Genomic DNA, 22,628 nt, shown 5'->3' on the forward strand with positions numbered 1-22,628 from the left:
CGATTTGCTGTGGACTCGCTCAATCTTTCTAGTTCCACTATATCAGTCTCCAGGTCTTTCATAGATCTGGTGATGTCTCTGGTGACATTGAGGGTGTGCTGTTGACATAAAAGTTTAATCTCAGTCTTACCATGGTCCCACCACTGCCTAAGACTGTTAAACTCACCCTTCCTCTGTCTAAAAACATCCCAGAAATAAATAAGAACCTCTTTAAAATGTTTATCAAATGTTAAGACTGAATTAAAATGCCAATAAGCACTTTTAGGTAAAATGTTTTGAATAAAAACATTACACAAGAGTAAAGAATGGTCAGTAAAACCAGCAGGAACAATACTGCACATTTTAAAAATATTAAAATGATGCTTAAAACAATAAATACGGTCGAGTCTAGCTGAGGAGATCCTACTCTCTCTGAGGTGGGACCATGTGTACTGTCGGCAGTCTGCATGCATCCTTCTCCACACGTCCACCAGGCCATGAGAATAGACCAGCTGCCTCAGAACATGTTGGGAAACTGGATGCGGCTCTGCATGGTTGCGATCTAAAGATGCATTTTCTGTACAGTTAAAATCCCCACCCAAGAATAAAAAATCCTCCGAGGCACAGCCATTTAAAACATGGTTAACTTTTTGTAAAAACAGCTTCCTCTCTGCACCGATTGTTGGAGCATACACATTGATAAAAACTGCAGTAAAAAGGTCGAACCGTGCTTTAATTAAAAGCAACCTCCCCTCGATAAAATGCTCGACCTCCAGTGAAACCGGAGTGAAAGACTTGGAGAGGAGAAAGCCAACTCCTCCACTAAGAGAAGTGTTGTGACTTAAAATGACTTCCCCCTCCCACTCTCTCCTCCAGTCTGCCTCATTGGTGCTATCACTATGTGTCTCCTGGAAATAAAAAACATCAATATGTTTCATTTTGGCCGTTTCATATATAGCTGCTCTTTTTTTTGACTCTCTGGCTCCATTTATATTCAAACTTCCCACTCTAAAATTATCCATAAGTGAGAAATTAAGAACAAAAATAAAAATCAATAAATTAATTAAAACACACATTGGAGCTCTTCCCGTCATCATTGTTCAGTTGTTTTCTAACTTTACACACAAGTTTTTTTAATCTAAAAAACTCCTTGTTAGTGATGCCAGACTCCTCCTTTTGGCTCATGTGGAGTCTGGCCGAGGTATAAAACAAACTTAAAACTGGGAAATGCTCTTCAACTTTAACACCTTTAGCATTTTTGGTTTTTGCTAAAAACGACTGAATCATTTCTGCAGAGTAAAGTTTTTTCTGTTGACTGTTACTTATTTTAAATCCAGATATATCACTGCTATCAGAGACACAGTCATCACTTTCACTTTCCTCTGTCTGTCCCTGTCCCCCTACTGTCTGTCTGTCCTCCTCCTCCTCCACTTTGCTATTCTTTGCCTCATACTTTGTGCCTCTAGTTTTCCTTCTGCGTTTAGAAGCAGATTTGACCCTCACTGCCTCCTCTTCCTCCTCCTCTACCTCAGCCTCTTCCACCTGTTCCCCCCATGTAAGTTTACTGTTCCCCCCACCTGCCTCCTCTGCCTGTGTTTCATCTTCCTCCTCTGACATACCCTCCTGCACTTCACTGACCCCACTTGCTTTATTTATCTGCACTTCACTCACACTTTTTCCAGATGTTTCTTCCCCCTTTTCTTCACCCACCTCACTTTCCACCACATCACCCAAAACCTCTCCTTCACTTCCCTGATTGTTTTCACCCACACCGTGCACATCATTCATACTCACCACCCCGTGCTCCAGGTCAGACACAGCAGCGGCGAGGCGCGGCGCGCTCCGCGGTGCCGCTATCGGCCGCTCAGATGCCGCGGTCCGGGCCGCAGCGGATGAAATCTCCGCCGCGGCCTCAGGCCGCGGGGCAGGGGCCTCCCGCCGCTCCGCTGCAACGGCGGAGCAGCGGAAAGCCCCGCCACAGGGCCGGGCGTCACCCCACGGCCAGGCGGAGCCGGATCCCCTTGTCTCGGACAGGCCTTCACGGTGTGTCCCTCCTCACCACAACCAAAACACTTCATAGCCGACGAGGTGGCAAATATCACGTAGTCATAATCATCTACTTGAACATGGAAGCGGAGGTTGAGGTTAAGTATCATAAACAGTTGTCTCCGGTGAGACACCACGTGTTTCAGCAGATCTACATCCAGACAGAATCTTTTTTATGGGGGACACCACCTTCCCATGTCTGGAGAGCTCTCTGCTAAGAAACTCGTCGGTTATGAACGGAGGGACATTGGACAGGATGACTCTGGTGGAAGGCTGTGTCAGTGGAGTCAGCAGGAACATCTGAAGTGAACGTGACTCAGAGCTTCTATCAGGCAGAGGAGAACCAGAACGTCACTCTGGAGTGGACCTTCACACCCCAAGATGACTCCTCACTTCACTCTCTTTTTATCGTATGTTTTATGGTCACTGATCACAAAGTCTTTTGCCTGTTTGAACTGATCGGAGGAGTTGAGGTCTCAAAGTCTCAGGATGAACAGTTTGCAGGACGAGTCCACTGGGACAAAGACGTCCTCAAAGAAGGACGACTCAGACTCCACGTGTCCTCGTTGAGGACTGAAGACTCGGGGCTATACGTGTGTGAAATGATGACAAACAATAGTAGGGGGGCTGGTTCAATCCGTCTTAATGTGACCGGTAAGTTGACTCAGTAGATCTCAGGAGTTTATTTAAAAGATCAGGACAGACTCATCATAAAGGAGTTTTCATGAAATCCCAGTTGAGTTAAATTTCTGTTCAAATGTTCAGGTTGTGATGTCATTGTGAGATTGTAGATATTTGATTTTATACATATTTCAAACGTCTTCCAAACACTTTTCACCTCAGCCCACATTTTTCACTCCTCACATCATTTCACCCTGAAATGTTTGAAAAGCTCTCTCTGTCTCGACGCCTGCAAACCAGTTCAGCAGACAACTCCTTCTTCCATGTTGTAGTTTGATGCAGATGTTCTCTCAGATGTTTTCTTTCAAAGAGTCATTCTTCCTGTCATTTGCTTATACACTGTTTTTTATTGTCCTTCACAGCAGCTGCTCATGAGCCCCAAACTCAGAGACCAACAGTGAGACCAGGAGAAGAGAGTCGGGGAAGAACTGGTCTCTACATTGGACTGGTAATGGGACTGTTACTGGTCCTGACAGCATCAGCTGGACTGTTTCTCTGTGTCTTTAAAAAATGTGTCTTTAAATCTGCTGATGAGAGAAGAGACGTCTCTGCAGTCGTGTAGACTCTGAATTTGTCAAAGAAACATCCATCCATTACCTGAACCACTTGATGGTTCTGGGTCAGATTGGTTGGAGCCAATTGGGCGAGAGGCGGGGTTAAACCCTGGACTGGACGTCAATCACAGGTGTTGGAGCCAAAATGCTTGTTTTTATTTTTTTATTGATAATTTGAAAAGTGTTCTAGCTTTCCCTCTGATAACTTTCTTGCTGTGAGGAAGTAATGCTAACCCCCCCCCCCCCCCCCCCCCTCCCCCACCACCACCACGCAGCTGTACAATCATCCAGTCGACTTTTATGAGTAAAGCTCCAAGTCATTTCAAACGTTACTTCAAGATGGTTCACAAAAGAGACCCATCAGGACTACAAGGACCCCTTTCAGTCTGAATGTGTTGTTCCAGAACCTTTGTTTAGAATATCATGATATTGAAATGTTTCTCATGTGGTTCATATGTTACATGTATTCATCACCACAGAAGGATCTAATGTGGATTGAACTGAAGCTGCTGTTATGTTCTGATGGATGTTGTTACAAACCTCTGACCTTCAATAATCCATCTTTATTTATAATGTTTAGACTGTTAAATAAATCCTCATGATCATCTGTGTCTCAGTCTTTTCATATGAAACACCTACGACTTATTAGAAAGAACAAAGTACGTAGTTGAAGATGTGATGAGATCTCTTTATACGCTGATGATCCCTGCTCTTTGTTGTCACATCAACAGCAGCTTAGCAGTGATGTATAAATGTACTAAACTAAACGAGACAATAGTGCAGTGGTGAGTAGTGCAAACACGCAGAGATCAACATGATAATAAAACATTTTTAATGATGTGACAGACGGGTTAATGTACATGAGGTGGAGTTTAACAGTATTTACATGAAAGGTTTGCATAGAGTCATACGTTTTAAATAATATCTACATTAACAGCATGTTTGGCTTCAGGGTTATTTGTAGTAGGGCACGGAGCTGCAGTGACATGTTTCAGTCACTAGATGGAGCCACACTTCATGCTAATGTTGTCCTCACTTTCACCCCTAGAAGGTCCTGAAGAGTTTCTATTCTCAACCACTTCTCTCTACAAAATGTGCTTATTAAGTAACTTCTCATCAATGTACATGTGAAACAAAATAAACACAAACCCTGTGCCTCTAACAGGCGGGGGCTTAAAGGGGACATATAATGAAAACTTCTTCAGTGTTTTTGAACATATATCTGGGTAACCTGAGTGTCTACTGACCCACAACATGTGAAATAAACCCATCCAGTTCTTTGTTTGTGGTCTGCATAAGTCTTACATTACAGAAAAATGCTCTGTTTCAAATGTGCTCTCCTTGTGATGTCACAGTGGGATTCTGGTAAATAACAATCCCCTCCCCTCCCCTGATATCTATCTTATTTTAGCTTATTTTATCTATCTTATTTTACCTTATTTTATTTGATCTATTTGACCTTATTTTATTTGATCTAATCTTACCTTATTTTATTTGATCTTATTTTATCTTATTTTATTTTATCTTATTTTACCTTATTTTATTTTATCTTATTTTACCTTATTTTATTTTATCTATTCTACCTTATTTTATTTGATCTATTCTACCTTATTTTATTTGATCTATTCTACCTTGTTTTATTTTATCTTATTTTACCTTATTTTATTTGTACTGCACTGCGGGACGGAGACAAACGCAATTTCGATTCCACTGTATGTCTGGCATATTTTGAAATTGACAATAAAGTTGACTTTGACTTTGACTTTACTCTTTGTCGTCACTTAAACATAAACAAAAAATATATATTATTTTATCTGCTAACATGTCTCGGATAGGATACAAAAAAATGAAGCCAGAGTTAATCTATGTTTTTACATTTATTCAACTAAAAATAGCCAATAAATGGAGCTCTCTCCCCCTGGAAAAAAAGCACAATTATCGTATGTTTAGAAGAAAAAAAACATCCCTTAAACAAGTTTTATTCTTAATTACATGTGTTAGTCATGATATTGATATCTCTCCTTTTAGGCAGATGTAACGTATCAATGTTCATCTTAAGCCCATTATAAAGCAAAACACACACACACACACAGGTTAGGACCGTTTTTGGGAATTTAGGAGTGAAAATACAATGAAAAACAATCTCTCCCTGCTAACACAAACATCCTGAATGCTGGATTATAGTTTAAACACAACAAATGTGACTGAACTTTCACTTGCTGTATGTTTATCTGAAAGGACTTTCACATTAGTCACATGTATAAGTCATCACTGTCTGTTTTTCCAGGTACTCTCTGAGATTTAATGAAGTTTCAGCACTGTGTCATGTGTTTTGAGAGGGTGCTTCCCCATTCCCCACAACAGATATTTCTGATTGTTTGATAAAACAAACAAGCTTTTATGAGCAGCCTACTTCCTGTTTGCTTTATTGTCTGTTGTGAAGCCCCTTGACCCCGCATTGAAAAGTGCTGTACAATAAAGTATTATCACTATAAAGTTTTATATTTCATGACATCATTTCAGAATGAGAAGTGAGTCATTGAGAGGATGTGACTAACTGGGAGTGTTGTTTACAGCCACACTTTATCTGAGAGCTGATAAGTTGATCATTCAAGCTGTGGGAGTAAACAGTGAACTTCAGAGTAATCGTGTGGAAATGTGTTTTAATTGACAGCTATTCATCGTACATTTACAATACAGACAATCTTCACTTCATGTGTCTGACTGAAAGGAAATGTCGTTTAACATTTGAGAGAAAGTTTTCAATAAAGTGCAGCGACTCTTTCTGGAGATTTAAGGCGCTATGTGTGTAACATGGAAAAAAAGAATAAAAAACAGAGGATGACAGAAGAGTAAATCTTTCAACATCAACATAATCAATAAATAATACAGCTGTGATTTCTCTCCCTGCTAATACAAAACAACACAGTGCTTAAACTCAGAGAGGGAAACAGTGCAGAAGATTTAGAGTGCTGAACTCACACGAGGTAACGAGGTAGGAAAAGTGTTCTACACTAAACAAAACACACAGAATACAGCATCAAACCACACAAACAATATAAACTTAGTGTGTTAGCACGAGCTAGGCGCTCCGCTCACGGCTCTGAGACAGATGTTGAAAAGTAAACAACTCAAAGTAAACAAAGCCTCTACCTTCACATTCAGCCTCAGCAGGTACTCTGAGGTGTAACAAGTCCTATCACAGTAATCAGTCTTTTTTTTTTTTAACACTTATTATTATTTAAGTTTTTACACTGTAAAAAACTGTTTGGTCAAAATCAGTTATTTTAAATGTGTTTTATAAATAAAGTTGACCTGACTTGACATAAACACATTTAAACAGATTTTCTTCCACTTGAGGCTGGCGGCGTTCCAGGACCGTTTCAAATCTCAAAAGCCGTCTCCGTGCGGTGAATGGCTCTACACTGAAGGAACCTCTGTGACCTGGAAGGAGAAAAAAGATTAAATTAGTCAAATACAAAGTTCACTGTCTCTTCAAAGATACATCTATATTTACATCAAGAGGGAGAAATTGTGTTTTTTTTCAGCTCATAGCATTTAGAAAATGTTGACTCACGTCTCGTTTTTGACACCTCTCTGCCAGAGATCCTTTGACTCTGACTCCCATGAGCATCATCAGCAAGGCGATGAAAACCCCGGCTGTGATCACTCGACTCCTGGACGAAGCGCCTGCACCTGAACCAACAAACAGAAGTGATAAATGCTACAGTTCCAACAAGCATGTTTCACCCCTAAAGTCCAGTCCATTCAACTAGTGAGAGTGCTCCGTTCTGTGCTCAAGCACCGAACGCTTCCTCGGTCCTGGCGCGGAAAATTTGCTTCCAAAAACGTCTCCTCCGTACCTAAACTCTCTGATCCAGGTCTACACTCCCTCCCCGCCCTCTACACTCTGCCAGTGAAAGGCGTCTGAAGTCTCTAACTAGACTCTTCTCCTCTGTCGCCCCCCGGTGGTGGAACGAACTACCAAACTTCATTCGAGTTCCTTTGCACCTTTAAGAAAAAGCTAAAGACCCAGCTCTTTTTTTTTTTTTTCTTTTTAAAGATTTCTTTTTGGGCATTTTGGGCCTTTATTTTGGTGAGATAGGACAGCGGATAGAGTCGGAAATCAGGAGAGAGAGAGAGAGAGAGAGAGAGAGAGAGAGAGAGAGTAGGGAATGGCATGCGAGAAAGGAGCCAGAGGTCGGATTTCCAACTAATTCCCATAAATTCCCATTAATAATCCAGGTCTACACTCCCTCCCGCCCACTACACTCTGCCAATGAAAGGCGTCTGATCCAACCTTCCCAACAGGGTCCTAAGTCTCGAACTAGACTCTTCTCCTCTGTCGCCCCCTGGTGGTGGAACGAACTACCAAACTCCATTCGAGTCCCTTTGCACCTTTAAGAAAAAGCTAAAGACCCAGCTCTTTTTTTAAGATTTATTTTTGGGCATTTTGTGACTTTATTGGAGAGATAGGACAGTGGATAGAGTTGGAAATCAGGAGAGAGAGAGAGAGCGTTGGGAATGACATGCGAGAAAGGAGACACAGGTCGGATTTCCTAATAATTCCCATAATTTCAGATTTGGAATACTTCCAGTTTAAATATTTTTCTATTGAGGTAGCAATTATAAAACATTCAATATTACAGATATTACAAGTCAATAGGTTTAGTGAGTAACACTAAGTGAACAACAACAAGGGATTTGGAATATTTCCAAAATTCCTCCAGCTAAACTTCCCTTGGAAAGTTTCCAGAAATTGACTTAGTGATGACATGACATTGAGGATGTTTTTGATGCTGATTAGAGCGACTCATCAAACTTTGCATGTCTCACCTCTGACGTTTGTGTCCCCGTGTAGATCAGGAGTGTGGAGGGTTACGGAGAGCAGCGGCGTCTCTGTAGTTTGTAATGAGGGGAGTTCTGTTGGAAACAATTGTACAAACAGATGTTTAAAGACACAGCAGTAGTTTGTTTTTGGGGCAACTGCAACAAAAATGTGTATGAGAAACGCTTCTTTCATTTGACGCTCACCAACAACGAGATGAATAATCGAAGACCGCACTCTGCTCTTCGATAACTTGGGGATGAAACATCGATACCTCCCTCCGTCCTCCAACGAGACGTTCATCATTCTCAGCGATATGTTACCTCGCCTGAGGTCGTCCGGGAGCAGCTCCGTCCTCCTCGCGTACGACGGGATCTTCATGTCCAGGACCTCGTGCCGGTCCCGGTACAGGTGCACGTACCCGACGTCGCCCAGCCGGTCGTCGGGGTCGGGCTGGAGGTCCGGCTTGGACCACTCCACGGTCAGTCGGACCACGTCGACCGGAGGCTCCACGTGACACGGCAGGATGACGTCGTCGCCCGGAGAAGCTCTGATTGGCTGCGTGGACCCGATCACTCGAGGTTGACCTGAAAAATCACAGAAACGTTTTTTTTATCTTCCTGGTTCTCTTCTTCTTCTTCTTCTTCTTCTTCTTCTTCTTCTTCTTCTTCTTCTAAATACATCAAAGAAGTTACAGATTTGAAACACCGTTGACGCTGCAGCTGAAGCATGGGTGGAAAGTTTTCTTCATAAATGACAAAGACTGAAACCAAACTGTTCAGTGTTCTGGTTTAAATGTAGTGCTGCTGATTCACAACATCAGAAGTAGAAGTCTGTCGCCTCAGACAAAATTAACCAGGAGACACATCACCAGACACTTTTAACCCAGACTCTGCTGACACACATGGGGTAAATTATCACGTGATGTTGGTGCACACATTAACCCTAACCCACAGGATTAAAACAGATAACAGACTGTGACTCAGCTGATTTATTGCAACAACCAAAAAAAACAGATGAAGAAAGAGAAGCAGCTTTCATGTGATTTTGAACATGATCAATATTCTTCTGGTACTTTAGCTTCTTCTGTTTTGTGCTCTTTAGTGAATTCTCTGTGTCGTTATGTTTTACCCGTCTGTGAGACTAACCATCATTCTCAGATGATTTCCGGATAAAATTATAGTTTTTAATTTTTAGTTTTAAACAATCAGAACATCCGGCACTAAATGTCTAGAGAGTTGAACATAAAAATAACTATAAAATGCTGTTTAACATAAATGTGTTTATATGTTTCCCACATGTTTCCTAAAGTGGGACAAAGGAAATTTTATTTAAAATGACATATAAAAACATCCAGATAAAAAAATAAAAGTAGGATTGTTTTATTTATAAGAAATGTATATCCTTAACATTAAGTTTGTCTAAACAGTATGTCCCTGAGCTTTGGGTGGTCTTCATGCTGTGTACTTCATATTTGAAGCTTGTATCATTCTAATCTGTGATTGGACATTTGAGAATGTTATTTCGATCACATGACGTCACAACTTGTGTTAGCCCTTAGTTTTATTGACTTTCATTTGTTGTAGGAAGACCTACACCCACTTGAGCTGAGGTGTCCCACATTTGCACCCTAAATATTAAAATTAGTTCAACACTTATTTACAGGCTCATTAACCACATGTCCTCGTTGCTATGGTTACAAAGGACGCTCAGCGGCCGAACAGTAAATAAATAAAAGGCCATTTAGTTTCTTGTGAACGACTCAAATGAGACTTTAAAAGTCTAAATGACAGTAACATATTTGTATTTACTCAGATGAATACAAACGGAGGACTTACCGTGAACAGGCGTGACGGCGAACAGTAAAAAAAAGAGGAATATTACAGAAGGAAATAAAAAAGGTAACTCCTCCGAATCCATTGGAAGAAAATAAAGTAAGTCCACGACAAACTGACACACAAAGAGACAGACACACATCTGAATCAGTGATGGAGAGGTTTGAGACACTCAGAGGCTCTGAGGATAGAAACTTGTCTCAACTTGTAATCTTTGAAAAAACCCCACCCACACTGATGACTAGCCATCCTCAGCCAGTCACCTCGGTATTCCCCCTTAGGCAAGTTAAGGCAGATTTTGTAAAAAAAAAAGAGACACGTGAGGACTACAGTCTTTATTATTCACCAAATAATTCAATTTGGTAAAACATGAGTTAGCCTAATTGGCCAATTTATCCCCTCCCACTTTTTTTCTTCTCATTTTAATACCGTTGAAATAGAAATATACAAAGACAAATCACAGAACCACTAAAACCATAAAATAATAATTGTTTACAATCACTAAAAAGAATGTGTGGGGAAAAACTTGATTCATAGTCAATAGTGAGTGTTGAAGTGGATCAAATGAGCACAACCGTAAACACACAGAGCATGTACATTAAGCTGCATATCAGTGCTACACAATATTATGATGAATATTAAAAGCCGAACACTCTCTCTCTTTTATTCCCCTAACTGTCTGTCCTACAAAGATTTTGTCTTTCTTTGCCTCTTATTGAGCAACAGTTGTAAAAACAGCTAAACCTAGTTGCATCACTTTGGAGATTTTCGAGATTAAAGTCGTAAATTTACGATAAAAAACTGGAACATTTACAAGAATGAAGTCGTACATTTACGATAAAAAACTGGAACATTTACGAGAATGAAGTCTTAATTTTAGTGTACAGTTATAAATCTGAATATCAGCAGCCCTCTGTTGGGTTGGGGCTTTAAGCAGATATGAAACTAGATATGCTTTTGCCACATCAGCACACATTGAAATGAGTAACAGGAAAAGAAGAGAGACTCCACTGGGACTTGAACTGGTGACCCTCCGGTTCCCAGCCCACTGGGACGGTGTCAAAATTACCCCAAAAAAAAGAAAAAGAAAAGAAAGTAGACTTTGTTTCCTCATTATATTCTATAATATAAATCCTCCGTCGTAACTGGGATAAGAATTCTTGGAAATAAAATTAAAAAAATCCAAATACTCATCCCTATTGGACAGCTGTCTCTCGGTATGTCGTCGTAAACCGAAAGAATGTTCAGATAAGTCTTAATCTCATTAGCTCATTGACATTCAGACTGTTTGAACTGATGGGAAGGAGTCGAGGTCTCAGAGTCTCAGGATCAACAGTTTGCAGGACGAGTCCACTGGGACAAAGACGTCCTCAAAGAAGGACGACTCAGACTTCAGGTGTCCTCGTTGAGGACTGAAGACTCGGGGCTATATGTGTGTGAATGGAGGTTAAAGTCTGACGTGGTCGCTGGTAGAATCCGTCTTAATGTGATCGGTAAGTTGACTCAGTTGATCTCAAGAGTTTATTAAAAACCAGAGTCTGGATCAGGACGGACTCATCATAAAGGAGTTTGAACCATCTCCTCTGATCCGTATGTAAACAAAGAGCTACGACCGTCAACATGGCGCATATAACCACAATGCATTGCGGTCAGCGTTAGCAATACGTCACCTGACAAAGACCGATTGGCGAATTCTCGCTAGACCCATAGACTGTAAATATTGGCTGCGCCAACAGGACGGACTGATACTGAACCAGTGTTTGTTTTTTTTAAATCCTCAAACTGATGTGGGGTCATCATGTTTGTCTTTTATTACATTGCCAACTCTGAAGTTAGTGTCAGACTGGTTTTGATACCAGAGGTCGCCTCCTTTCCAAAACCAATGGACCTGTTGGTTTCATTTGGTTTAACACAGGAAAAAAGCAGTTTGGCCTAAAAAAGTAGAGCCTCTCCAACACTTTTTAAATGTGGCTTTGGGGGGATACAAGCTGAACTGCCCTAAGGTTCAAATAGAGTTCAATAAAAATGGTTAAAAACAGCATAAATTTGACTTTAAACACGATGAAAGTAGTCGGGTGGAGGGTTTGAGAGGGGACAAATCATAAGACCGACCTGTCTTATTATGTTTCATCCCCAAACTGTGCAGCAGAGTGTGGAGAGGGAAAGCAGCGTATATTAAGCTCGTAGTTCTCTGTGAGTTTGCTCTGATGTTTGTTGTCCAGATTGTAGACTAAGGCGTGGTTATAGACTAGGGGCGGCCATTTTTACTTAATGCTGATTTAAACATGTCAGAACAATGACAAAGTGGAAGCCCGCTAAGAAATCCTTCTAGTTGGTCATTACTTTCCTGTTTGGACTTGGATTGGTTTTCCTCGGTCTTAACAATCTTTTTTAATTTTTCCAGAACCAAACGTTGGAAGGACAACAGAGTCATCGCTGGACCTGACGACTCCAGAACCAATCGATCAGATCAATGTCCAAAGTGAGAAAATGCTTCAATTCTCTGAGACAAGAATGTTCTGAGTAGTTTGAGTTTTAGGTAAAACGAGGCTCTAGATACAAGTCTCTCTAACTTTTTCTCTCCGTTTGCTTTTTTTTCCCACATCAGGTGACCGGCACCGTCACTTCCTCTGGATCTCTGTTGTGACTGTCTGCTTCATAGCAATCCTGGGAGGTGTAGTCTTAACTTTACTCAAACTAAAGCGTGGAGAACAAAATGTAAAACAGACAGAGAAAAAAAGGCATCCTTCAAAGAAAAGCACTTTCAGAGCTTCTCTTAGGTCGCCCTCGTCCGTTCAGAGATTCAACCCAACAGGATCATCAGGAAACTCTGTATGATGGAGACAGACCTCCATCAGAGAAAAGGTAAGTCTACTGCTGAATGTGTTCCTGCTTTGTATGTCAGATGTCAGGCCTTAGTTTGAATTGGAAATTTCTGCGTGTCTTCAGCTGCACAAGTTTCAGGAGTTAAAATCCTGCTTGAAAAGGATCTGAAAGGATCTGAAAGCACTAAAAATAACACAACAAACACAGATGTGGAGAGGGGGGTTTCACATTTTAGTCTGCTGCTGTAAAGTAATGGAGGAAGGTCGTCTCTGAAAAAAGGACAAGATGCATCGTTTCTAGCTTTATGTGAAACAGCAGTTTACTGTGAGTGAAATCATCAGAGGGTCGTTAAGACCAGGAGCACGATGTAGACCCTAAAGTTATCGTGTTGTTAGAGAAACACTAACGCTGGTCCAAAGACAAAAGCAAAGAAAGACGTTTTCACATAATGCACTCCTGAAAATATCTCGATGGTTTCAGGAGGACTGCGGGAGAATTTACATTTTGACCAAACGTTAATAAAGCAAGTGCAGACAGAACTAATATGGGAGGTCTGTTGTTACAGTACAGATACAACCTGCCTCCCGTACTACCTAAAGGACCCACAAGCCTTTATTCTCAAAGTCTCCAGAGGTAGCACAAAGGAGTTTTTTTAAGATTAACAAAACATGGTTAAGTCACTTTTTTTTTTTTGAAGCAGCAAACTTATTATTTCTGCTTCGTTCTTCTTAACAGCTCTCCTGGAGATCCTTCAGTCGGCCGAGTCAAACCCTTGCAGAGTCCGGATAAAGACGACTTTGAAGGAACAGATTTTCCGTCTGAGCAAATTAGTTTTAGACTTTAAAAAACGAGGGACCGCTGCAGACCTCTAAATCCTTTCCAAGATTCTGAGGATCTTATCGGCTGCAGGATTATCTCTCTGTGTCTCAGGAGAACCTTTATTTATTTAGCGTAGGAGAAAGAACTTCACAGTTTACACCTCGTCAATCGTTCCTCAACAAGAGACGACGACGACGACTTCACCCGACCTCAAAAGGACCCAGAATGGATTTCTTTTTTTATGTTATTTATTCAAATCTTTATTTTCTGGTCTGCTCAGATTCATCTTCTTCAGCAGAGGAGCTATGTGCCATATGTTGTGTTCCTAAATGATGTCTCCATAAGCTTTGGATATTTCTGTTAAAAATCCGATGAACGTTGTTGGAGAATTGATTTATTCTGGGTCTTCTCCAGTTGTTGCACTGAAACACTAATGTTGAATTATAAGCTCAGCTGTTAAACAAACGTGATGTTTAGTTACAGTTTATTTATGTTAGCTATGTTAGCTTGTTATGCTAACACCTCCACTTGTTTACAAAGAAGTTCAGTCAGTGGATTAAAAGAAACGTATTGTTGAATGTTCTGACAGTTTAATAGTTGAGTGTGTTTCATTAGTCAACGTGTCAGATCTGTGCCGATCCTCAGCTCTTATACTGAAGATTTATCAGCTTATCCTCAGCTATATGAGGGGGCGTGGCCTGATTCTAGACTTGTCATATCCGATTTTTGCTGCTCACTTTGTCCTAAATGAGTGACGACTTCTTAAAGGTTTGTTTTTATTTTGCATAGGGGGAGGAGTTAAGACTGATTCATGTTATGAAGAGTTTTATTTTAGTATTTTGTGTGACTGACAGATGATTTTAATTTATATGGAAGATGATGTGGTTAGCTCTACTTCCTTCATATCGACTGTGCCGTGTGTTTGAGCAGGGCAATACTGTCTACTGTTTTTGCACTTATCTTAATTTGACATGATGACTTGAAAATGTGTAGCCTACACCTTTCATAAAGGTTGAAAACTGTGTTTTCCCCTGAATGTATTTGAACACGTTTTGTTTTATTTATGCATGTTATGTTCTTGAAGCTGTGGCGTCTTTACAGCCGCTGTTTCTGAATAAACCAATGTTCTAGAGAAATGCAGTGCTGTGCCTTTATTCTTGATGCTCGTTCTTCACTTCAAGGGGAAGTCCCGTTCTGTGACCTGGGGCTCTTATTTTGACATACAGTAATTCTCTGCAAAATGGTCTCATTTTGAAACAGAGCATTTTTCTCTGTGTTGTAAGACTTATGCAGACCACAAACAAAGGACTGGATGGGTTTATTTCACATTTTGTGGGTCAGTAGACGCTCAGGTTACCCAAATATATGTTCAAAAACACTGAAGAAGTTTTCACTATATGTCCCCTTTAAGCCCCCGCCTGTTAGAGGCACAGGGTTTGTGTTTATTTTGTTTCACATGTACATTGATGAGAAGTTACTTAATGAGCACATTTTGTAGAGAGTAGTGGTTGAGAATAGAAACTCTTCAGGACCTTCTAGGGGTGAAAGTGAGGACAACATTAGCATGAAGTGTGGCTCCATCTAGTGACTGAAACACATCACTGCAGCTCTGTGCCCTACTACAAATAACCCTGAAGCCAAACATGCTGTTAATGTAGATATTATTTAAAACGTATGACTCTATGCAAACCTTTCATGTAAATACTGTTAAACTCCACCTCATGTACATTAACCCGTCTGTCACATCATTAAAAATGTTTTATTATCATGTTGATCTCTGCGTGTTTGCACTACTCACCACTGCACTATTGTCTCGTTTAGTTTAATACATTTATACATCACTGCTAAGCTGCTGTTGATGTGACAACAAAGAGCAGGGATCATCAGCATATAAAGAGATCTCATCACATCTTCAACTACGTACTTTGTTCTTTCTAATAAGTCGTAGGTGTTTCATATGAAAAGACTGAGACACAGATGATCATGAGGATTTATTTAACAGTCTAAACATTATAAATAAAGATTATTGAAGGTCAGAGGTTTGTAACAACATCCATCAGAACACAACAGAAGCTTCAGTTCAATCCACATTAGATCCTTCTGTGGTGATGAATACACGTAACATATGAACCACATGAGAAACATTTCAATATCATGATTTTCTAAACAAAGGTTCTGGAACAACACATTCAGACAGAAAGGGGTTCTTGTAGTCCTGATGGGTCTCTTTTGTGAACCATCTTGAAGTAACGTTTCAAATGATGATAGGAGCTTTACTCATGAAAGTCGACTGGATGATTGTACAGCTGCACGGTGGTGGTGGTGGGGGGGGGGGGTTAGCATTACTTCCTCACAGCAAGAAAGTTATCAGAGGGAAAGCTAGAACACTCTTCAAATTATCAATAAAAACAAGCATTTTGGCTCCAACACCTGTGATTGACAGTCCAGGGTTTAACCCCAACTTTTTTAAAGACACAGAGAAACAGTCCAGCTGATGCTGTCAGGACCAGTAACAGTCCCATTACCAGTCCAGCGTAGAGAACAAGACTTCCCCGACTCTCTGCTCCTGGTCTCCCTGTTGGTCTCTGAGTTTGGGGCTCATGAGCAGCTGCTGTGAAGGAAAAATAAAAAACAGTGTATAAGCACAATGACAGGAAGAATGACTCTTTGAAAGAAAACATCTGAGAGAACATCATCAATCAAACTACAACATGAAGAAGGAGTTGTCTGCTGAACTGGTTTGCAGGCGTCGAGAGACAGAGAGAGCTTTTCAAACATTTCAGGGTGAAATGATGTGAGGAGTGAAAAATGTGGGCTGAGGTGAGAAGTGTTTGGGAAGACGTTTGAAATATGTATAAAATCAAAATATCTACAATCTCACAATGACATCACAACCTGAACATTTAATCAGAAATTTAACTCAACTGGGATTTCATGAAAACTCCTTTATGATGAGTCTGTCCTGATCTTTTTAATAAACTCCTGAGATCTACTGAGTCAACTTACCGGTCAACTTTAAGACGGATTGAACCAGCGTCCATACCAACGTTTGTCGTCACTTCACAGCACGTATAGCCCCGAGTCTTCAGTCCTCAACGAGGACACGTGGAGTCTGAGTCGTCCTTCTTTGAGGACGTCTTTGTCCCAGTGGACTCGTCCTGCAAACTGTTCATCCTGAGACTTTGAGACCTCGACTCCTCCCTTCAGTTCAAACAGGCCAAAGACTTGGTGATCAGTGAAGATCAAACATACTGATAAAAAGAGAGTGAAGTGACGGGAGTCATCTTGGGGTGTGAAGGTCCACTCCAGAGTGACGTTTCGGTTCTCCTCTAACTGATAGAAGCGCTGAGTCACGTTCACTTCAAATGTTCCTGCTGAGGAGACACAGAGAGAGAGAGCGAGAGGGAGAGAGAGAGAGAGACAGAGAGAGAGAGAGAGAGAGAGAGAGAGACAGAGAGAGACAGAGAGAGAGAGAGAGAGACAGACGAGAGAGAGAGAGAGAGAGAGAGAAGACAGAGAGAGACAGAGAGAGAGTTCTGACTCCACTGACACAGCCTCCACCAGAGTCATCCTGTCCAATGTCCCTCCGTTCATAACCGACGAGTTCTTAGCAGAGAGCTCTCCAGACATGGGAAGGTGGTGTCCCCCATAAAAAAGATTCTGTCTGGATGTAGATCTGCTGAAACACGTGGTGTCTCACCGGAGACAACTGTTTATGATACTTAACCTCAACCTCCGCTTCCATGTTCAAGTAGATGATTATGACTACGTGATATTTGGAGCACGGGGTGGTGAGTATGAATGAATGTGCACGGTGTGGGTGAAAACAATCAGGGAAGTGAAGGAGAGGTTTTGGGTGATGTGGTGGAAAGTGAGGTGGGTGAAGAAAAGGGGGAAGAAACAGCTGGAAAAAGTGTGAGTGAAGTGCAGATAATATAAAGCAAGGTGGGGTCAGTGAAACGCAGGAGGGTATGTCAGAGGAGGAAGATGAAACACAGGCAGAGGAGGCAGGTGGGGGGAACAGTAAACTTACATGGGGGGAACAGGTGGAAGAGGCTGAGATGGAGGAGGAGGAAGAGGAGGCAGTGAGGGTCAAATCTGCTTCTAAACGCAGAAGGAAAACTAGAGGCACAAAGTATGAGGCAAAGAATAGCAAAGTGGAGGAGGAGGAGGACAGACAGACAGCAAGGGGACAGGGACAGACAGAGGAAAGTGAAAGTGAGACTGACTGTGTCTCTGACAGCAGTGATATATCTGGATTTAAAATAAGTAACAGTCAACAGAAAAAAACTTTACTCTGCAGAAAATGATTAAGTCGTTTTTAGCAAAAACCAAAAATGCTAAAGGTGTTAAAGTTGAAGAGCATTTCCCAGTTTTAAGTTTGTTTTATACCTCGGCCAGACTCCACATGAGCCAAAAGGAGGAGTCTGGCATCACTAACAAGGAGGTTTTTAGATTAAAAAAACTTGTGTATAAAGTTAGAAAAACTAAGCTGAACAATGATGACGGGAAAGAGCTCCAATGTGTGTTTTAATTAATTTATTGATTTTTATTTTTGTTCTTAATTTCTCACTTATGGATAATTTCTAGAGTGGGAAGTTTGAATATAAATGGAGCCAGAGAGTCAAAAAAAAAGAGCAGCTATATAGTGAAACGGCCAAATGAAACATATTGATGTTTTGTTAGATTTACTAGGAGACACATAGTGAAGTAGCACCAATGAGGCAGACTGGAGGAGAGAGTGGGAGGGGGGGAAGTCATTTTAAGTCACAACACTTCTCTTAGTGGAGGAGTTGGCTTTCTCCTCTCCAAGTCTTTCACTCCGGTTTCACTGGAGGTCGAGCATTTTATCGAGGGGGAGGTTGCTTTTAATTAAAGCACGGTTCGACCTTTTTACTGCAGTTTTTATCAACGTGTATGCTCCAACAATCGGTGCAGAGAGGAAGCTGTTTTTACAAAAAGTTAACCAGGTTTTAAATGGCTGTGCCTCGGAGGATTTTTTATTCTTGGGTGGGGATTTTAACTGTACAGAGAATGCATCTTTAGATCGCAACCATGCAGAGCCCGCATCCAGTTTCCCAACATGTTCTGAGGCAGCTGGTCTATTCTCATGGCCTGGTGGACGTGTGGAGAAGGATGCATGCAGACTGCCGACAGTACACATGGTCCCACCTCAGAGAGAGTAGGATCTCCTCAGCTAGATTAGACCGTATTTATTGTTTTAAGCATCATTTTAATATTTTTAAAATGTGCAGTATTGTTCCTGCTGGTTTTACTGACCATTCTTTACTCTTGTTGTAATGTTTTTATTCAAAACATTTTACCTAAAAGTGCTTATTGGCATTTTAATTCAGTCTTAACATTTGATAAACATTTAAAGAGGTTCTTATTTATTTCTGGGATGTTTTTAGACAGAGGAAGGGTGATTTTAACAGTCTTTAGGCAGTGGTGGGACCATGGTAAGACTGAGATTAAACTTTTATGTCAACAGCACACCCTCAATGTCACCAGAGACATCACCAGATCTATGAAAGACCTGGAGAGCTGATATAGTAAGGAACTAGAAAGATTGAGGCGAGTCCACAGCAAATCGAGGATACATTGAAATCCTCAAAGTCAAAAAGCTAGCTTTAGCCGACCTGTTGGATGTTAAAGTACAGGGTGCACTGGTCAGGGTCCCGGTTTCAAGCCATCACGGAGATGGATGCTTCCTCTAGTTTCTTCTTCGGCCTGCAGAAGAGGAGATGGGTCAGAGGGAGGGTAATCCACTCACTTTTAGCAGACACAGGGCAAACATTAACAGAGCCAAGCCAGATAAGAAGGCGAGCTGTGAGCTTTTACTCGGCACTCTATTCAAGTGAATATAGAGGAGGAGGAAGCTCTGATGGAGGAGTTTCTGTCATGGACTGCCTCAGGTCTCTGAGGAGACCAACACACAGCTCAACGGGCCGTTACAGATGCAGGAACTGAAGGCCGCCTCTGCAAGGGCATGCAAGGGCGGCGGGCTCCCGGCATAGACGGCCTGAGTGTAGAATTTTACAAAGCCTTCTGGGACATCTTTGCAAAAGATCTTTTAGATGTTTTTAATGAAAGTCTGGCCTCTGGCTCAATGCCCATGTCCTGCAGGAGAGCCGTAATCACCTTGCTCCCAAAAAAAGGTAACCTGCAGGACATCAAAAACTGGCGCCCTGTGTCTTTGCTGTGTGTGGATTACAAGCTTCTGTCCAAACTCTTTGCCATCCAGGCTGGGGAAGGCTATGGAGCAGGTCATCCACCGGGACCAGACCTACTGTGTGCCCGGCAGGTCCATGGTGGACAATGTCCACCTCATTCGTGATGTTTTGGACGTCTCCGAGCTCATCGGGCTGTAACACTGGTCTGATTTCTCTAGACCAGGAAAAGGCATTTGACCGCGTTGAACAGCACAACTTCCTCTGGAAAGTTATGGAGAAGTTTGGGTTCAGCGCTGGGTTCATAGCCAAGATCAAAGTGTTGTACAGCGGGGTTGAGAGTGTGCTGAAGTTTAACGGCGGCCTGTGTGCTCCTTTCAGGGTGTGTAGAGGCGTCAGGCAGGGCTGTGCTACTGTCCCGGCATGCTTTACACACTCTCCCTGGAACCCCTCCTTAACAATATACGTTACCACTTACAGGGCTTGGTTTTACCTGGTTTTAATAGCAACATTGTTTTAAGTGCTTATGCCGATGACATTGTTGTTTTTTATTAAAGACCAGAGGGATGCAGATATTTTAACCAACATTAGAAAACGTTTTAGCGTAACATCGGCAGCGAGGGTGAATTGGATAAAAAAGTGAAGCCCTCGCTGTCGGTGAGTGGCGTGACGGTCTCCCAGTTCTTCCCCAGAGCTTGGCCTGGAGAACAGATAGGCTTTAGGTACCTGGGGGTTTTCTTGGGAAAGAACACATAGTCCAGAAGAACTGGGAGACCATCGTCACAGAAAAAAATTGAGGGGAAACTTTCCAAGTGGAAATGGCTGCTCCCTCTAAATGTCTTTTAAAGGTAGAGTATTGGTTTTTAAACAACCTTGTGGCATCCCAACTGTGGCACCGTTTAACCTGTGTAGACCCCCCTTCAGGCTTGCTAGCCCAGCTACAAAGGAAAATGGTCGACTTTTTTTGGGATGGTCTACACTGGGTCGCCACAGGGGGTGCTGTTTTTTAACCAGGGAGGAGGGGGGACAGGGCCTCGTCCACGGCCCTGACTGGCCAGCCGGACAGCCACCTTCAGACTACAGTTTTTACAAAAATATCTGACAGGTCCGGCTGATCTAGTGTGGAGAGATGGTGGCCAGCTGCATTCTCAGACGTGCAGATTTCCTGGGGCTGGATGCGGCTCTGTGTTTTTAATTGATTCTAAACTTTTAAAATTAAGTGGGCTGCCTCTGTTTTATCAGGGTGTTTTTAAGTCTTGGGCCCTTTTTAACTGTAAAAGGTGCCCAAAGTCTGACTCTCTGTACTGGTTGTTGAAGAGAGCCATTGATTCACAGGGCCAAGCTGGACATCAGCAGCAGCGTCACCCCCGGCCTGACGGTGGCGCTGCTCAAAACCAAGACCCTGTGCCTGCAGCAGCTGGTGATGAGTGCGAGCAGGGGGCCGGCGCTGCGTGGATGCCCGGGCCCTGGGCTCTCTTCTGGGCCTGCACTCTGTCCGGGGTGGCGGGGAGGCTCCTGGAGCTGTGGCGCCAGAAGCTTTCGGGGAAAAGAGAGGAGCCTCCTCATGGACTATGGTGAAAAGAAAGGCCAGACCGGACCCTGCAGACCCCTTCCCTGATGTCTTCCTGAGCCCAGGCCTGGGGGAGCTCACCGGCCCCCTGCTGGCTATAGCACACACTCAGAACTAGAGCTGACAATAAACAAAGCTAACAAAAAAACCTGGTATATGAACTGTGTGAAGGCGATCACAAGGCCGGACTGTGCAACCGCCCCCCCACTGTGTGGTCAAACAGGCTGGGAGCAAATGGAGCCGGCCCACAGTGGAGGATTTTATATAAACTTCCCCGTCAAAAAACGGACTGCCGACCTCCAGTGGAGGATTTTACATGGTGCTATTGCCTCCAATGCTTTTCTTTCTGTTCTTAACCCTGCTGTTCTTAACACCTGTCCTTTTTGTTGCCTTCCAGAGACCTGAATGTTTTTTATAGAGTGTAAGAGGCTCACAAGCTTCTTCTCTCTTTTAACATTGGTTTTAGTTTTTTTTGATGTAGGTTTTTACTGAGAGGGTTTTTATTATGGGAGCTGCCTACAAAAAAGAACAAAAAGAGAAGTGGCAGCTCCTTAACTACCTTTCAGGTGAGGCAAAAATGGCCATTTACATTAGCAGGAAAAAAGACAGAGTGGAGAACAGGGAGGGGCAGGAGGCCAAGGCAGTGTGGCTGGTAAACATCCCTCTCTCTCTCTCTCTCTGTCTCTCTCTCTCTGGTCCTCTCTCTCTCTCTCTCTGTCTCTCTCTCTCTCTCTCTCTCACTCTGTCTCTCTCTGTCTCTCTCTCTCTGTCTCTCTCTGTCTCTCTCTGTCTCTCTCTCTCTCTCTCTCTCTCTCTTGTCTCTCTCTGTCTCTCTCTCTCTCTGTGTCTCTCTCTCTCACTTTGTCTCTCTCTGTCTCTCTCCTCTCTCTCTCTCTCTCTCTCTGTCTCTCTCTGTCTCTCTCTCCCCTGTGTCTCTCTGTCTCTCTCTGTCTCTCTCTCTCTCTCTCTCTCTCTCTCACTCTGTCTCTCTCTGTCTCTCTCTCTCTGTCTCTCTCTGTCTCTCTCTGTCTCTCTCTCTCTCTCTCATCTCTCTCTGTCTCTCTCTGTCTCTCTCTCTCTCTCTGTGTCTCTCTGTCTCTCTGTCTCTCTCTGTCTCTCTCTGTCTCTCTCTCTCTCTCTGTGTCTCTCTGTCTCTCTCTCTCTCTCTGTCTCTCTCTGTCTCTCTCTGTCTCTCTCTGTCTCTCTCTGTCTCTCTCTCTCTCTCTGTCTCTCTCTCTCTCTCTGTGTCTCTCTGTCTCTCTGTCTCTCTCTGTCTCTCTCTGTCTCTCTCTCTCTCTCTGTGTCTCTCTGTCTCTCTCT

At 42.4% G+C, this 22,628-nt stretch overlaps 1 protein-coding gene and 3 long non-coding RNA genes across 4 annotated transcripts in view; 2 read left to right on the forward strand and 2 right to left on the reverse strand.

The window, feature by feature from the left end:
- The first annotated feature begins 2,318 nt into the window (after window positions 1-2,318).
- LOC136177339 (uncharacterized) lies at window positions 2,319-3,865 on the forward strand. The gene is made up of 2 exons (XR_010664971.1): window positions 2,319-2,679; window positions 3,069-3,865. It is a non-coding gene; the product is annotated as an uncharacterized lncRNA (long non-coding RNA).
- A 2,041-nt stretch (window positions 3,866-5,906) lies between these two features.
- Window positions 5,907-6,928, reverse strand: LOC136177437 (uncharacterized). The gene is made up of 2 exons (XR_010665043.1): window positions 6,838-6,928; window positions 5,907-6,704 (listed from the first exon to the last, which is right to left on the reverse strand). It is a non-coding gene; the product is annotated as an uncharacterized lncRNA (long non-coding RNA).
- A 4,289-nt stretch (window positions 6,929-11,217) lies between these two features.
- LOC110006104 (uncharacterized) lies at window positions 11,218-14,704 on the forward strand. The gene is made up of 3 exons (XR_002279226.3): window positions 11,218-12,405; window positions 12,532-12,788; window positions 13,485-14,704. It is a non-coding gene; the product is annotated as an uncharacterized lncRNA (long non-coding RNA).
- A 1,882-nt stretch (window positions 14,705-16,586) lies between these two features.
- LOC114917750 (programmed cell death 1 ligand 1-like) overlaps window positions 16,587-22,628 on the reverse strand; it is a gene marked incomplete at its 5' end in the record, with an annotated part of 18,044 nt that continues 12,002 nt past the window's right edge. Inside the window, 1 exon segment of the mRNA XM_065950157.1 lies at window positions 16,587-16,942. Within this exon segment, the coding sequence (XP_065806229.1) occupies window positions 16,629-16,942 (314 nt within the window). The 3' untranslated portion in view covers window positions 16,587-16,628.

Source organism: Labrus bergylta, chromosome 22 (assembly GCF_963930695.1).
Source record: "Labrus bergylta chromosome 22, fLabBer1.1, whole genome shotgun sequence".
NCBI classification, from domain to species: Eukaryota; Metazoa; Chordata; class Actinopteri; order Labriformes; family Labridae; genus Labrus; species Labrus bergylta.